We start from the raw sequence: 17,444 nt of genomic DNA on the forward strand, positions 1-17,444 counted from the left end.
GTTTAGTTCAGTTCAGCTCCTAATTTCCTTCTCTTATAAAATATTCAGTTCAGTTCAGTTCAGTTCAGCTCAGTTCAGTTCAGTTCAGCTGAGTTCAGTCAATGAGAACAAGCCCTAATAATGTCAAAGACAGTACATTGCTATTTATTTGTTACCCGTGTTTACTATATAATTATGTACTTTGGAAAACTAAAGAAAATGATTAGATTGATCACTGAAGATTTTCGCTTGACGAAAAAATTTAATACTATGTAAGGTAATTTATTTGAAAGATATTCGATCAAATTTTCCAAGAACTACAACAATGTTATAAACATGAATTGTTCCCCAATTTTGTTATATCAAACAAATTATATTTGACATCTACAATATGCACTAGTTTGACCCTAAGAGTGTGTTTTATTCATCTAATTTTACTTATAATAAACTTATCTTAAATTCTCTGAACTTGTTTTACGTTATGCAAACTTATTTTAGTTGAAATTTGCACTCGACTAACCCTTATTAAAACTTACTTTTCCTGAACTGAACTAATCTAAACTTATACTCCGTATGAATTTATTTGAACTCATTACATTTAAAATAATGTCAATTGTATAAGCACTAATTGATCCATAAACTATGACTGATAACACTCGTGATGTATCTTTTGGGCATTCCCATGGGATGCCACTAAACTCTATTGCTGCTAATATATAATTTTATCCCCCTTTCTTCAAAAAAAAAAAATAAAAAATTTCATTTGAAATAAGCTTGGTTAAGTTGATCTTGAACCAGGAGCCATGTCATATCCGCAATTTAACCCGTTCTTATATAAGTGGGCGTGATAGAGTATATAAATTAATTAGACTTTAACTATCCTCTTAAAAAAGTAATTTAATACTCTTGTAATCAACTAATCATCATTCCCTGATTATTTGTAATTTGGAAACTTTAAAGGAATCTACCATATGATAATTTTTTTTATTGAGGGAATCTACCATATGATTTTTTTTCCCACTTTACTATGTTAAAAAGAGTTATATAAATCACATTAGTATAAATTACAAAAAAAAAAAAAAAAATTTTAATACATATATCAACTAATTCAACTCTCAATCTTCTCCCAAAAAAAAAAAAAAAAAGTAATTTTAATTTTAACGTACTTCTTATCCAAATTACCTGTCTCTTCTCTATCATCACAGTCCACTAATTACCTCAAACACACAATTTTTTCACTCTATATAAACCCACAATTTTCCCTAACGTATACACCTAACTTCCTCTCATTCTCCTCTGTTTCCCCTCTATTTCTTCTCCTCTGTTTTATTTTTTCCTCTGTTTTCACAAACTCCAAATCCAGAAACCAACACAACAATGGAGGACGGAAATTACGATCATACCCATCACCACAATGTGAACTTTGCTCAACCAAGAAAATTTAAAGAAAAATTAAAATCCAGTCTTGCTGAAACATTTTTTCCCGACGATCCTTTTAGAGGATATAGCAATGACCCTCCAAAACAGAGATTAATTAAGGGAATTAAGTATTTTGTTCCGATTTTCGAGTGGCTTCCGAGTTATAATTTTAGCCTTTTTAGGTATGATGTTCTTGCTGGTCTTACCATTGCTAGTCTTGCTATTCCTCAAGGTATCAGTTATGCTAATCTTACCAAAATTCCTCCCGTCATTGGCCTCTGTAAGTACCTACATCTTTTCTTGCTTCTTCTTTCGTTTTTGGAAAACTTTTGTATACATCCGGTTTTCAGTAACTTACTGTACATCGGGTATACTTTTGCCAGATTTAGTGTCACTTTTGTCAAATTTAGTGTCACTTTTGTCAAATTTATCAATAAAACATAAATAACTCTTATATATGCCACGGTAACTTTTGTGCGTTTTAGTGTAACTTTTGCACATTTTATTGTCATTCTATAACGGATGTTCAGTAATTTACTGAACATCCGTTTTATTTAAAAGTTTGTGTTCGTTTTTATAAATTAATTATTAGCGGAAAGTCAAAGATAGCTCGAGTGGTTAGAACTTCCCTCCCGATTTTAAGAGATACTGGATCGATATAACAAAATTATCAGCGAATTTATTTCTATAAATGTCGTAAGAAATAGTCTATCGATATAACTCCTTAGAGTTTCCTTCTAATGTGGATCGTGCATTAGTCTTTGACTGTGTTTATGCGGTTATGTATTTTCTTAGGCAGTTTTATAGTAACTTGTTTTTTTTTACTACGTGTGTATAATTGTATATACGAATTTATATAAGCTATATTATACTCGGAGATTCATATATACACCTGGTGCAAGATGCACATATGAATTTGGTCATTTTCAATTTGTATTAGTCCGTGGTATAAATCACAAATGCAAATTTTCTTTAGACATACGAATTATTTGGTCGATTAATCTAATTTTTAATCTATTGAACACAGAAAAGTTATCTCAAATCTGTACAGTTTATATCTCAAATCAATTGAGGTTTGTTTTTTTTTATTACTTTTAATCAGCTATTTTGTTTACATATAACTATATAAATACTCCGTAGTAATTATTCTTTAGTATTTTCTTGTGATAAAAAAAAAATCATTAATGATTAGTAAAAGAGATTCTATAAAAAGTATCTATGGGCACTTTTTAAGCTAAGATAGATGCTATATAAAGGGATTAAAATTAATTATATAGATACGAATAAAACATTTTATCATAAAATAAAAATATATTCTTTCCATGTTGCTAGAAAATAAATTGAACTTAACAAGTGTAGGTCCTAAAATTGAATACGAATTAATTAATGTCACCAAGATCGCAAAAACTAGAATATACTGAGTACAATAGACCAATAATATTTATATTATTTATCTTGAAATATCAACTTAAAATTATTGTACACGACTTAGAAAAAATGATGTGTACTGAGAGAAATAAAACATTTTTTTGTCGTATGACATAGAATTAAAGACGGGTGCAGTAGCAGCAAGGATAAAAATAAAAGTATAGGTTGGACTCCAAGCTATATTATGTCTACTAGTGTGACTTGTGTCTATCAAGATCGTCGTCTAAGATACGTAAATTGGGGGGCTAGAAGGCGACATTGGGGCCTCACGTATATGTTAATTGTCTTCTGTGATTTATATATGCGTAGAATATGTCGAAAAAAAACTTAGCTTATTATCCATCAGGTAAATCAATTGGTAGTTGGAAGTTCAAACACGCTCAATTGATTTTAATTTTATTTCATTTAATGATATTGGTTACGTTATTAAATACCCTATTATCAGTAAAGTCGTGGCTTTGTCTCGTGGAGTGGTTAATGTTGAAGCTAAAATTTAACCTACCCTTTGTTAGCTTATTGGATGTCCGTGTGTTTTTCAATTTAACGTGATTAGACTTAATTGTTGTAGAAAAAAATGTTGCAAAAACTTTCTAAAATCACAATCAAAATTAATTAATCATAAATTAATTAAATGCAGATTCAAGTTTTGTGCCACCATTTATATATGCTGTATTTGGGAGTTCAAAGAATTTGGCCGTGGGAACGGTGGCGGCTTGCTCCTTACTCATAGCAAACACTATTGGAGAGACGGTTTCGCCAACGGACAACCCGTCTTTGTATCTCAGCTTGGTGTTCACTGCTACTTTCTTTTGTGGAATCATTGAAACTGCTTTGGGTCTATTAAGGTAATGCATGTCTTTTTATGTATGCATATTGCATAACATTCACGGAGTGTTTCGTGCATATTTTAGATCGATCAAAAAATGAGTCAATTATACTTTGTAGTAAATAAATTACATGGCCTAATTAAACGATAAACTACCCCGTATAAGTTTACCTTATAAATGTTTATTATATTTAATTAGCCCTAAAACTTATTTATATAAGATGAAGAGAATACACCCATAGTAATAATATGTCGATCAAATTTCTTTTAATGGTGAGTCGACTTTTGGTGACATAGGAGCTTTGTGTTATAGGACTATAGGAGTATACTATTCTATTATGTGCATGACTTAATGGGTTGGTATGTTAAATTACCTTGTCCTATCACATCGGAGTTTCTTAGTGATTTAATACTAAAAAGTGTTAACATTATAAGTAGAGGGGAGTTGGGAAATAGTCCAGGTTGTATCTGAATATTTGGTTTAGGGGTCCATAACTCCATTTCCTAGTCAAAAACATTTCTACTTTTCATATGGTTTCATGGATGAGTCAAAGTTAATGATTTCACATTCGATTAGTTTTTACAATAAGTTAGATTTTTTTATTAGTATGATTAATGCTTGCTATTAATTAATTAAAATTGAAGTCGACGAAATGACTTTACTAAAATGGAAAAATTGTTGTTTGTATATATTAACTTTTGGTTTACAGAGAGTCACAAAGGAATTTAGGTTTTAAAGTCAACGAGTTGGATCTATTATGAATACAATGTAAATTCACGCAAGTATTAATTGTAAATGATGATATTAATTTGTGCTTTCCTAGTGTTATAGTACGTAGTTGGTTACTTTGAACCATATATACCAATATACCATGACGTGCCACCAACCTTTTGCTGATTTTATGAGACCAATTAGCGTGTCAAGATCGATCATTTTCTAAAAATAATGAAAAAAGTACCAAAGAGGTGATGAAATTTGAAATATGAATTTGATCTAGTGTTCCAAATTATCTATAATTTGGATCAAAATTAGGTAGGATACTGTGATCTGTCTATGATGTAGATTTTTCAAACATGACTAATGCTCACATGTGAAATACCTAAGTATATACTTGTATCAAAAGTACTTCAATGATGGAAATGTTGACAACAATCACAACATTAAATCATACTCCTAGTACAACTTTCTTGATTTATAAAGCGATTTTAACATATTTTCCATATTCAATAAAACAATTTTGTTAATTACTCAACGCACACTAATAGTTTCCTGTTCTTAATCTATTACATGCCTTAACGACAGACAATCTTTTCCTTTTGGGCGTAATATCCCTATTTTAGCTTCTTATTCATAACTCTTTCGTGTGACATTTAGCATTGAATATTGTGTGTTTCAGCTTAGAAGGCCAAGATTTAATTATATCATACACCCGTGCAATAAATCATTTAAATCTAATCCGAAATTGCACGAACCCTATTAACATAAAAAATTTGTTCCATTTAATTTTCAGATTAGGAATTCTGGTGGATTTCCTATCACATTCAACGATTACTGGGTTTATGGGAGGAACAGCAGTGATAATTATTCTGCAACAGTTAAAGGGATTTTTGGGGTTGACACATTTTACTGCTAAGACTGATATTATCTCAGTAACGAAAACCTTGCTCAGCCACAAAAATGAGGTACATTACACATCTTACCTTTTCAATTCTATCCTTTAAATTTATGGCTGTGTTTTATTATTATAAAGATTAAGGCCCTACTTCTTTGTTATGTCGTTTTATGCTTTTATTAGTATTATCCTTGATTGATAGTAACAATAATTCCCTTAGTTTGTAAAGCACACCAAATACAAAAATGAGTTTTTTGTTTTCACCTTTAAATCACCATACTGATGATTAATACTACCTCCGTTACATATTATTTACAACGATTTGACATAAAGTAGAGAGAAAAAATGTCTAATCGTTGCAAATAATATGTAACGGAGGTAGTACATACAATATGAAATTATAAATACGCGACATATTTTGTATGTACCGTCATATGCACAAATGCATATGCCTTGTGAGCCCTTTGAGGTCACAAATTCGAGCCCACCAAGGGCACCAACTACATGAGAGTAGGGAGATTCCCCTATCTCCCCCGTTCCCTCTATTCTCAAGGGTTGACCTACAGAGTTGAACTGTCTTAATCTTTTAGAAATGTTGATTCAATAGGGTCCTTCATCTTACCTTGAAAAACAAAATTATACAAATATACTCGACTGTACATTTGTCCGTAACAAGATACAATATTATGTTTAAACGTACATATATTAGTACATCTTATTATTAATGGAACACTCCATATTTTTTTTCTGATTTTTGATTGAATATATGATTAAAGGTAAAGCTTAGTCTTGTATCATTCAACAATTTCTGTTTGATTTTTGTTGGATGAAGTGGGTCCCAAGTTATAAGTTGCAAACTTGAATTTTTCTCATTACTTGCATGATTGAGGAAACAGATCATCATCACTCCCCTTTGTATGTTGTAACGATAGTCAAATTAGCAGTTATTGAATTGAGTTGTAATTTTAATGTTTGAATTATTTGTGTGTATATGCAGTGGCATTGGCAGAGTGCACTTATTGGTATAATCTTCCTTGTTTTCCTACAGTTCACTAGATACGTGGTTAGACTCCTCTCTTTACCTTCCTTATTCTACTTTTTCATTTACTTTTAATTTCGTCTTTGATTAAAAAAAAAAAACAGTTGATTTATTCACAAAAACGTCCTGGGATAAACAATCACAGAGATAAACATGGGCGTCCTTGAATTAATTTAAATGCGCTTTATTATTTGTTTTAAAAAAAATCTCTATAAACGTAACAACACATGATTGACATTTTGGCATAGTGTATAAATGGATCTTTGGACGGTCCAAAACTTGATCCTGTATGACTCGTGATGTAAGGAATATATATGCTGATAATTATAATGTAATGTAATTCAAAGATTCTATAACTCGTGATTTTGTGAATCATGTTAGCATGCAAATTTATATTTTATTTTTAATCCTTTCTTTGATTCTGTGGACAGAAAACCAAAAGACCAAAGCTATTTTGGATTTCAGCCATGGCTCCTCTGGTGGTTGTCATAGTCGGCGGCCTTTTCGCCTACCTTGCCCATGCCGAAAAATTTGGTGTCCAAATAGTGAGTTGCCACATTTTGTTACATACTGCTCTTATATTCAAATTGACTAGGCAAAATATTACATGAAATTGTCTTGAACACTTCATAAGACCATAACACAAACGTCACAAAATTATATACCGTGATCTAGGTATACAAACAATAAACGTTACACGATCATAGATGGGTTTAAAATGTATTCTAGCATGTATTAAGTTGCAAAATCATGACATGTTTCAATACCTTTGGAATGTTGGACTTATTTTAGTTTTGGTATTTTATTCATAGGTTAAGAGTTACGTTTATCATTTTCCTATGTTAGAAACGATTTTTCCATTGAATTAACGATTGATGGTGCATATTGCAGGTTGGTCATTTGAATAGAGGGATCAATCCATCCTCCATTAAACAATTGAACTTTGATCCCAAGTACATTGCTACACCTATTAAAGCTGGAATACTTACAGCTATTCTCGGTCTTGCTGTAAGGCTACTAATTCGTCTTTGCTTTAATCAGTACTTAGTGTTAATGTTCCAAAAATAATTGAATTCATTAATCAGAATAAGAAAAATTTTAATTTGAGGTATGGAATCTAATGTAACAGGAAGGAATTGCCATTGGAAGAAGTTTCGCGATAATGAAGAATCAACAGACTGATGGTAACAAAGAGATGATCGCGTTTGGTCTTATGAACATTGTTGGCTCATTTACTTCTTGTTACTTGACTACAGGTTTGTCCAAGTTTCTTCAACTCTGAAAAAAAAAAATTATTAGACTTGATCAGGATTTCATGTTAACAAATTTATATGTTATGTGTGTTTCTTATGTATGTATATATGCAGGGCCATTTTCGAAGACTGCTGTAAACTTCAATGCAGGATGCAGAACACAAATGTCCAATGTGGTGATGGCGATAATTATGATGATGACATTGTTGTTCTTGGCACCTTTGTTTAGTTACACTCCTATGGTTGCTCTTTCTGCAATCATCATGTCTGCCATGTTCGGTCTAATCGAGTATGACAAGGCGTTCCACCTCTATAAAGTTGATAAATTTGACTTCTGTATTTGCATGGTTGCCTTCTTTGGAGTCACCTTCCTCAGTATGGATATTGGCCTTGGGATGTCGGTAAGAATAGCCTCGTTTATCTGAGTCTTTTGATGTTGTTTTTATGTACTCAGAAAATTTACTTCTTTGCTTGGTTTAATGTATTCATACATTTTGCAGATTGGATTGGGAATTATAAGGGCACTACTATACACAGCAAGGCCAGCAACCTGTAAGTTAGGGAACCTTCCTAACACAAATCTGTATCGCGACATAGAGCAATACCCTACAGCACAAGGGACTGCAGGAGTCCTGATTCTTCAACTAGGCTCCCCGATTTTATACTCAAACAGCACATATGTTCGAGAAAGGTGATTGATTAGTATCAAACTCGTTTATAGCCCCAGAGTTTCTTAGGATGTTCTTATAGCTAAATACTTGTGTTTAATGTCATGCAGAGTTCTAAGGTGGATTAGAGATGAGGAATTGAACAAGGATTATCAAGGGGATTCCGTTGAGCACCTTATTTTGGAATTAGGAGGTAATTACATTCATCTCACTTTCATGTCTCAAACATTAATATATCATCAACATGTGGGGTAGAGAGTTGAAAAGTTCGATATTTTCTTACTATAGGAGTGACAACTATAGACATGACCGGAATTGAGGCTTTGTACGAATTGAAAAGACTCCTAGGAGCAAAAGAAATCAAGGTATGTCACATTCTTTCATCTCTCTAGTTGAGTATATACTTCTCGGATTCTTTGTTTTATGTTTATAGTATGTGTTAAAAGATCGCGACTTATAGTTGGTTGTTCATAAAAATGCAGATGATACTGGTTAATCCAAGGATTGAAGTAATGGAGAAGTTGATAGCTTCAAAGTTCATTGATGTAATTGGCAAAGAATCTGTATTTTTGTCAATTGATGATGCAGTTGAGGCTTGTAGATTTAGATTGGGCGGCCCAAGTAAATTGAATGGGGCAGAACAAGCATGAAGCTCCACATTTTTGTGTTGTAAAGAAGGGATAAATTTGCAATGCTATTGCAATTGCCATGTAATATTTTAAATGGGCTTTTAAAATTTTGTAACAATTGTGGGCCCAAGTATACTTTGAGGCTGAATGGGTGCAAAATGTTCTCCTACTTCTAAAAGAAGAGGAACAAAGAGAGGTGGAGGGGTGGGGAAGATGTGCTAATGCATGTAGTATTTTAGAAGGTATATTGAGGTTTTCATTCTTTGTGGTGCTTTAAATTTGTATAAATGATGTTGTATGGTTGTCGAAATCTATAATGAAAGCCATATTAATAGGCGTTTGCCTAGTTTTGCAATAGAATTTTTACAATTTAAGTCATTTATAGTACTTTATCGATCCTAGATTTCATTTAGTTCACTTTTGTCAAACAGACTACTGTAACGCGATTTATCAAACCAAATCACAACCACTTGTTAAAAAAATTGGTTTGACTGTATGAACCCATCGTAAGCTTGAAAAAGCACAAGAGACATGATGGTGGGCCATTACTGATACACGGACATCATATTTCAAATTAGGCATGAGCTTGACACAATCATAAAAAGACTGACATAATTAATTAATAATGAGGTTCGCAATAAGGGTGGCCATGACACTACAAATGGGCACTGAGCCAAATCATGCATGAGCTTCGTTTATGAAATAGTGACACGAGCACGATATTCCATAACACCTTTTAAGTTTGACCCACTTGAACACGAGGCCAACTAAGCTATGGCTAGATAGTTAAAGGTTTAAACAGGCCAACAAAGCCCATTAAAGCAAGAAATTACTAACTATAAAATCAACACAAAGTGATCAAAATTAGGGTAAATGGAAAGAACAAGAAAGAGGCAAGGAGAGGCCATGGGAGTTTATGAGGACCGTTTGCCACTCTCCTCTTTGCCGATGATTTCTGCGACCAAATTAAACGGCCCTCAAACAATCATCATCATCAACAACAACAACAAAAACAACAATTATACTTGTACAACTTCTACTCCATTTTTCTTGCGTTAACTAAACGCCCCCTTATTTTATACGGAGTACAAATTACATGAAATAATAATAATAATAATAATAGTAATAATTTTATGAGGCTGTGATGATTTTGTTCTTTCCATTGTTGTCGATTTCAGTTTGGATTTGTGGCTAATTTCTTCGAGTTGGGTAATTTTCCCATTTGGCTTGGCAGCAATTTGATTTTGATTTAGGTTTTATGCGTTTGTTGGTGATTTTTCTCTCCTCAAATGCTTAGACTCAAGTCTTGTTATTTTGATTTGCCGCCTTTTGGTTGATTTTTTTCCCTTTTTTGAAATTTGCTGCACCAAATTGGTTGATGAATTCCAGATCTGAGCCTCCAAAAATTAAAAATTAACTTTTTTTTTCTCTCTCGACTAAATCGGTTTTTGGGGTATGAGTTTTGGAGCAAATTAATTTTCAGAAATTATTGATGGGGTTAAAGAGGGTGTCTTTGATTTTCTGGGTTGTTAAAGATTGAAACTTTAATGGGCATTTTAAGACTATTTGATGGATATTGAAAGTACTACTATTATTATAGATAAACTTTATTATCTTACCATTGCAATTGTATCATTGTGCCATTGATTGTGAACAGCATAGCAAGTGAAGGACAACATTCAGCTCTATGCCTCTATCCCAAAAGACATTACATAGCAAGTTGTATTATTACTTATTAGTCACAGACTCACAGTTGCACATAATTATTGACGGAAACTAGAGTTGTACATGAGTCAAGTCGGCCTAATATGGCTCGTTACCGGTTATATTTGGTATTGTATTGATCATATTCAACCTATTATCACAAGTTATTGATCAACAAACGAAATAAGGCAAATTGGTACTCCATATGTGGAACTAACGAATTGCATAGCTAAATGAAGTAAACCCTATATCATATTAGCAAATTAAATCAAAATCATTTGGAACTGAATGGTTAGACACCTAAACCCTGTATCACACAAGCAAATTAAATCAAAATCATTTCCGATTAAATGGTTAGAAGGTTAAACTCTAATCTACTCTTACATAGTTGCACAATTGCTTGCAGGATTATAACAGTACATACTCCGCCCTCAGCGAAAGTCTGCTGCTGGAGGTTCGTTCTCTTTCAACCCCATTTCTTTCTTATTTTCCCCTTTATTTGATGTTAAAATTATAATTTTGATTTAAATGCTTAGAATTTACTTGCTTCTTTCATTAATTTGGATTTACTGGCTTCCTGCATAATTCAGTATTTTCATCAATTTAGAAGTGAAAATTCTAATTCGAAATATAAAGGGGAGTTGTAGAATAATGTTTTCATGTTAATTCTCTGTATTCTGAATTATCTTATCAATTAACTCCCGATAAAAATAAATAAATAAATGCTGAAATGTCGATTTTGAGCAAGTTATTTTTCTTGAATGAATTTTGCAGAACACAATTTGAATAGTACTAATGCGTAGAATCAGACTACTGTAATTGAGTTGCAAAAGCAGAAAATTGGGTTCATAAAGCTGATTTTTGTAGAATTTTGCAGTCCATACTTCATAGGATGATTTAGCAGTATTGTAGTGACTATTGATTAAGGCTGAACAATCCTAAGATTAAGACTATAGCGAGGTTTTTAGCGAGTTATTGCTGTTGCTGCTATTGCTGTTAGCATGCTAGTATATAATGTATATTAAGTTTGAAGTTGCGATTTGAAGATAGGAGGATGGAATGTGTAAAAGAGCACCAGAAAAGTTGTTATGTAAAAACTTAGTGTTAAAGCTGCTTCCTTTGTTGAATTGAGTTTAGTTGAGGTTAGTGCAAATTGCTAATCCAGAACCTCGGGAACCTGCCAGCTTTTTATGGACTGTTTAATCTAGAGTTAGAAGAAGAGAAGCTTTCAAAATTAGCCTGCTGCGATTTGTGACTGTAATGGGGCTGTACAATTGTGGAGTTTTATAGCAGTAAATTTAGTATATGTATAAGCCGATCCTTGTGTAAGGTTAAGCCTGCAATTAGGTTGCCCAGGAGCATGTATAAGGGTTACATTTGTAGGAAGACATCTAAAAGGATTAAAAGTAAGTCTAGAATTTTGTTTGGGTCCATTGGTTGACCCACTAGAGAGAGTGAATAAGATATCACTAGTGCAGAAAACGTCTCTCATCCTGCACTTTGAGGAGGGTAAGGTGTTGATGTTTAAAGTAGAAAGAGAGCAAAGAGAAGAACTTTTAAGAGAAGAACCTTTGTGGGTGTTGAAGAACAATAGGTCCAAAACATAGATGGTACATTAAGAACTTAAAATCCACAGTTTGCTTGTCGGTGTACGCAAAGAGTATTACCTCATATATATTTTTGCATATGAACATGGAATTGACTGTATTACATCATCAAATAAGATAAAGAAACTAAAATTCTTAAGGAAATCCCTTTAATTGCCTTGACCGACTTCACATAACCTTCAAGAGGTTTCTGTATGACCTAGTTATCCATTTTATGTTGTGGAGGACGCAATAGAGAAATTGCTTTGGGACTTGATACAAATCCGTTGGTGGTATTTTGTGATTCTATTACCTTGATGAAGCTAATACTAAAGGCTATAATTCACGGTTCTTGAGGCCCTTTAAGAGTTCATCACAATATCTCAAAGGAGGGGGAGAGGGGTGGAGGTTTCTAGGTCGCTTATAGTTAACAGGCGGTTGAACAATCAATACCCTTTATGATAGGCTTTTTTTTAAAAAAAAAATTTGCTTGGCTACACATCATTTTACAGAACAAACCTTGGGCATGTGGATTTCTATGTTGTTTTGATAGTGGATTAAGCAAAAAAGGACTCTGAGATTGCTACCTTATGGAAACTGGGATAAATAGTCATCAAAGAAGTGCAGTTACTTTTTCCAGGAAAAATTATTGTTTATGTGATTGGTAAAGAGGATTCATGATGGTAGAATTTATCGTCGACTCATAAATCATAGGGCTTTAATTATGACATTGATGATGATGATGCATGATGATTGATATATCAATTGTTATTAAAAGTTATGTTTCATGAGAGCTTTCCAAATTCTCAACTCTCAACCCACAACCAATCTTGCTAAAATGTTTTGAGTTTCGCTAAATCCCTTCAACTTAACATACCACCTGCTCAACTTTTTTGACCTGATCCTGGGCCAAGTTCAACTTTTTTTTTTTTTTTTTTGTTGTTTACAGCTGGGAATATTGAGCACTGATTATAGCTGTTGAGCATTAAGACTTGAGCTCATAGGGCATATAGCGTGAGAGAAGTGTTTGCTTTATGTTCTAAATTCTAGACTGGAGTGCCAAACTCCTAAACCTTCATGTTTTCTGTGTATACTTTATTTTCAATATTCATACCTTCTGTCCTTATTAATGAGATCAAGCTTCCTTAATATTAGTTTGCTTGATTTTGAGAACCATGTTCTTTGGATTTTCCTTTATTATGGAAAGATTGGGTATAAAGGATAACACCACTTCTCTCTCTCACAATTTCGTTATCAATCTTCAGAGACTCATGTTGTCTGTGATCAGATATAAAGTATTGCTGATGATTTCTGGCTGAATTACATCAGAATACTTTACATTTTTGGGTGAAAGGAATTTTTCATATACTTCATATATTATTTCATTTTTCAATATAGATGTTTTCTCAACATGTCTTTGCAAAGCTGGAAGAACTAAATTAACATGTCCAAGACATCAAGTTATTGTATGTCTTGAATCCCTTATTTTCTTTTGAACTGAACCTTCATCTGTCTCAATTTGCTAATGATATATTGCATCATCAGTTGTTAAATTGCCTTTGATATGAATTTTACTAGAGTAGAGTTTGATCTGACGATTTGAACCTGCTATTTACCGCTTCATAGGGTGGTGACATAGGCTGTACTGAATTCAAACCTTATCTGATAACCAAAGATATCATACTAAGAACATGTTTATAACGCAAGAATACTTTAATTTAGACACTTTACCGGCAATTTTTTTTCCTTTAACCTTTCATTTAGCTCTTTTGCGAATAACTTCCTTTATAAAATGTATTTAAAACTTAAAAAGGTGCTTGTAAACAGTTCTATATATACATGTAAAATGGTAATATCAAACACATTTTTTTTTCTTTTTCGTTTACTTTTCCTTCAATGCTGTAAAGTTTTTCTCTTTAGGTTTATCATGCTAGCTTGTATTGATGTCGTACAATGTTTATAGTGACTTTTATAAACTGTGGTCAAGTGAAGCATAAATACGGATACAAAATGACTTTTGTTTGTATAATGAACCCTGACTGTGGTGGCCACATGTTCAAGTCCATCCTCTAGATAAATGCTGTCTTTAAACTCATATATGTGACACAGTGACTCCTTGTTTCAGACATTATGCTCTTATTTTTAAGTTTCAAATGTTGATTTCAACCTCTGAAGTCTAGAATTATCTCTTTACAAGGCTTGTATTCGCTCACAAGTTCACATTCTAAGTCTTTTTTAGGATTTATTTAGTTCATGATGTTATTAATGGTAAGAAGTAATTTGAGGTTCTTAACTGTTTTTGTGTTTGGGGTACTAGTCAGTGCAAGAAATTTGAATTTCCACACCTAAATTACTCTTGAGTCGTGGGTCAGACTGCCTTCCTCTCAAATTTTCATTTGGCGCTTTTATACTTGAGTCAGTGGGACTACTTTGCTTGATTACCTTAGAACAGATTCCAGCTGTCTTAATACATCATTTGTTGATAATGTCTCTTTTAGATCTTTTCATAATCGTATTAACTTTCAAATATAGTCAGTATCAACCTGGGGTCTCATTGTTTTATCGTGATAATTGGATCTTCATCGTAGAGAATTTATTATATTGTTCTTTATAGTGCGACTGATAGGAATTTCTTCTCCAGAACCTTCCTATTTGATATCTCTGTCAAGAAAAGTATCTGCTTGTGAATGCTTTTAATTTTAGGTAGATGTATGTACGGCTTTGCTGTTACAATGTAGAAGCTTTTACATCTAACTCTACAACATTAACAAATATCAAGTACCTTATTATAAGTTTTATTCTTATTTTGTATAATTTCTTGTTTGTTTTTTAAGGTAAATGTGCTAAGTGGTTGGTTTTGTTTAGTTGTGTTGAAAGACTTGAAACTAAACAGTCTTCCATTCTCTAGGTGTACGGATAAAATGGCTGGTAACATCTTACCACTCGTCTGATAGATAGTTATATATGACACTATGACAGCAAGGGTAATGCGTCTGTGTATAATTTTGCATAGAAAGCGCATGCTGGAGTTCATGGTAATGTGATTTTCAGTTGAAACTTGTGTGAAGACTGAATTTAGAGCTGCATTACTATATACATTGACATGAGGTTTTCCATTTGAGTCCATTACTGTTAGCGTCATTCATACTACCGCCTAATAAACTGGTCACTATTGTCACAGGACTTCATATAAATTTGATGGTTGATACTCTCTTGTTGGAAAGAATCTGATACTTGGGTACCTTGTGTTTTTGATCTGTCACCAAAAATGACAAAGAATTGCTTTATTTTATCTACAATGAATTCTCAGAAATCTCTAATCTGAAGCTATGAGAGCCATTCATTTTTTATTTTAGCTTTGCATCAGCCATTAGGCGTTAGATTATTTGTTTAGCATACATCGACAAAATTAATTATGCTCGGTTGAGTAACTTTAGTCAGTTGGCTGTCGGTTTTCACCATTCTGTTCATGCTAATGAATGTTCATGCAGCTGAATGACTAATCAACCCTACTTTTGGTGCATGCTTCTTCTCTACATGTGCTAAAAACTGTATGTTTACCCTGCTACTAAACCCCTCCTCACCGACACTGCTATTTGTGTATTGCTAATCTTGTTCATGAAAAAACTCAGAGATTTTTATGGAAATCTGTCCTGTAAAGTGTCCCATCTTTTAAATTTATAGGTACCAACTTACAACAATATCTCACATTCAATCATCAGAAGCTTTATTTAATGTGGGTCCTCAGTTTTTATGCATTAAAATGTACTGTAATCTTCAACTGTTTGATATGCTCTTCTTAACTTCCTCTATTTCTTTTCTTTTCTTTTCTTTTCTTTGCTTCGGGGTGGTTTGCAACATGTCCGTAAGAAGACCCCCACAGAGGATCTTGCTTTGTTTAGACTGGTTATTATTCTTGTGATTCCTTACTTTACAGAAGCGAAAGTTCCGCTTAAAAGAACTATATCTCCCTTGCATTGTTTTTAAATGGAACTGGTTAGACTTCCTTTCTTCCCCTTCGTCTTTACTTTGTTTATAACCTTTTTATCAGGGTGGCAATAAGGTTGTTTGGATTGAATTAATTTTCTTCCGGTCTTATTAGGGCGATGAGTCATTTAGTTTGGATTATATAGGTACTATTGAAATTAGATTGTTATGATATTAATCAATACAATCCATTAGTACTCGGTTTGGGCCAGGTAAAATCGGACAAGTTATTATGGGTAGAGAAATTGGATCATATACGGGTTAATTTTTAAACCGGCCTTTTTCTATCCTTTACAAGGTTATACTAGAAAATAAGATCAAAGAACCTTCCCTCTCTTTTTGTGTTTGCCTTTGATTAAACAATAATTAACCAAAGTAAGCTTTAGTATGGAGATTAATATATCATAACCAAAAGCCATGGTTCCAAAATATCACGCTGTTCTTTAAGTTATCGCCTTTTTTTTTAACTGCTAATGATTTGTGAAGAAAGCAGCACAGTATCTTACTTTCCTCCATTTTCGACGCGTTTAGGTGGTGAAAGTTGTTGCTAATCATCTGTTAAGAATATTCTTAATCAGGTCTAATCATCAGGCTCTACCTTAGCTATGAACTGATAATTCTAGGCAAAAACAAAGATGGTCATCAACTTTAAGCTCAGAATGTAACAACTGAAGCTGTAATTCAGCGTCTTTTAGTGTGATTTGTGTTAATTTGGTGGGACTATGAGTTGGCAAAGTTCTAAAGTTTGTTTATATATTTTAGTTGATTTGGGTGTTACATTATTAATTTTATTATTATTATGCAGGTCCAATGATTTTTCGAGTTTATATTATAGGCGCAAAATGACAATTTACTTAAATTTACAGGTTTTAGAAGTGATACATTATAGGACAGTTTTAGCGCGATTTGTAATTTTACTTGTTTATATTAATAGCCTCTTATTATTGGGAAAATCAACTTGATGTTATGTTTCAACTGAAACTTTGTACGAAAGAGTATAAAATATCTTTAATGGCCTTGTTTTTTAAGCGTTAATGAATGTCATTGGCCCTAACATTCACACCTTTTAGAAAACACTAATTAGATGTGAATGCTAGGGACATGGTTACCTTTCACTAAAGGCCCGTCGGACATGATTGGTGTCAATGATGTATTTTTGTTACAAAAGTCTAATCATAATATTCATCGCGGTGGTTGCTAGTTTAACATTTCGCCTATTTTTATTTGAGAGGTGGTATTGAGTCAAGCGAAATTTGTGATTCAAATTCAAATTTAAATTCGATAAAGGTTTTTCATTACTATGGAAATTGACA

General features: G+C 32.8%; 1 protein-coding gene and 1 long non-coding RNA gene across 3 annotated transcripts; both read left to right on the forward strand.

The window, feature by feature from the left end:
- The first annotated feature begins 966 nt into the window (after positions 1 to 966).
- Positions 967 to 9,214, forward strand: LOC110691051 (probable sulfate transporter 3.5). The gene is made up of 12 exons (XM_021867986.1): positions 967 to 1,678; positions 3,464 to 3,671; positions 5,164 to 5,335; positions 6,263 to 6,328; positions 6,736 to 6,849; positions 7,196 to 7,312; positions 7,434 to 7,560; positions 7,672 to 7,958; positions 8,058 to 8,248; positions 8,336 to 8,418; positions 8,514 to 8,590; positions 8,708 to 9,214. The coding sequence occupies exons 1-12, from the start codon at positions 1,357 to 1,359 to the stop codon at positions 8,873 to 8,875; spliced, it is 1,932 nt and encodes a 643-aa protein (XP_021723678.1). The 5' UTR covers positions 967 to 1,356; the 3' UTR covers positions 8,876 to 9,214.
- Positions 9,215 to 9,649: 435 nt separating this feature from the next.
- Positions 9,650 to 17,159, forward strand: LOC110691052. 2 transcript variants are annotated; one of them, XR_002505195.1, is made up of 3 exons: positions 9,650 to 10,849; positions 10,965 to 11,012; positions 15,053 to 17,159. It is a non-coding gene; the product is annotated as an uncharacterized LOC110691052 (long non-coding RNA). The 2 variants fall into 2 exon arrangements; XR_002505196.1 differs by having other exon boundaries at positions 9,651 to 10,849; positions 16,937 to 17,159.
- Positions 17,160 to 17,444: the final 285 nt, after the last annotated feature.

This window comes from Chenopodium quinoa, unplaced genomic scaffold (assembly GCF_001683475.1).
Source record: "Chenopodium quinoa cultivar QQ74 unplaced genomic scaffold, ASM168347v1, whole genome shotgun sequence".
Taxonomy (NCBI): domain Eukaryota; kingdom Viridiplantae; phylum Streptophyta; class Magnoliopsida; order Caryophyllales; family Amaranthaceae; genus Chenopodium; species Chenopodium quinoa.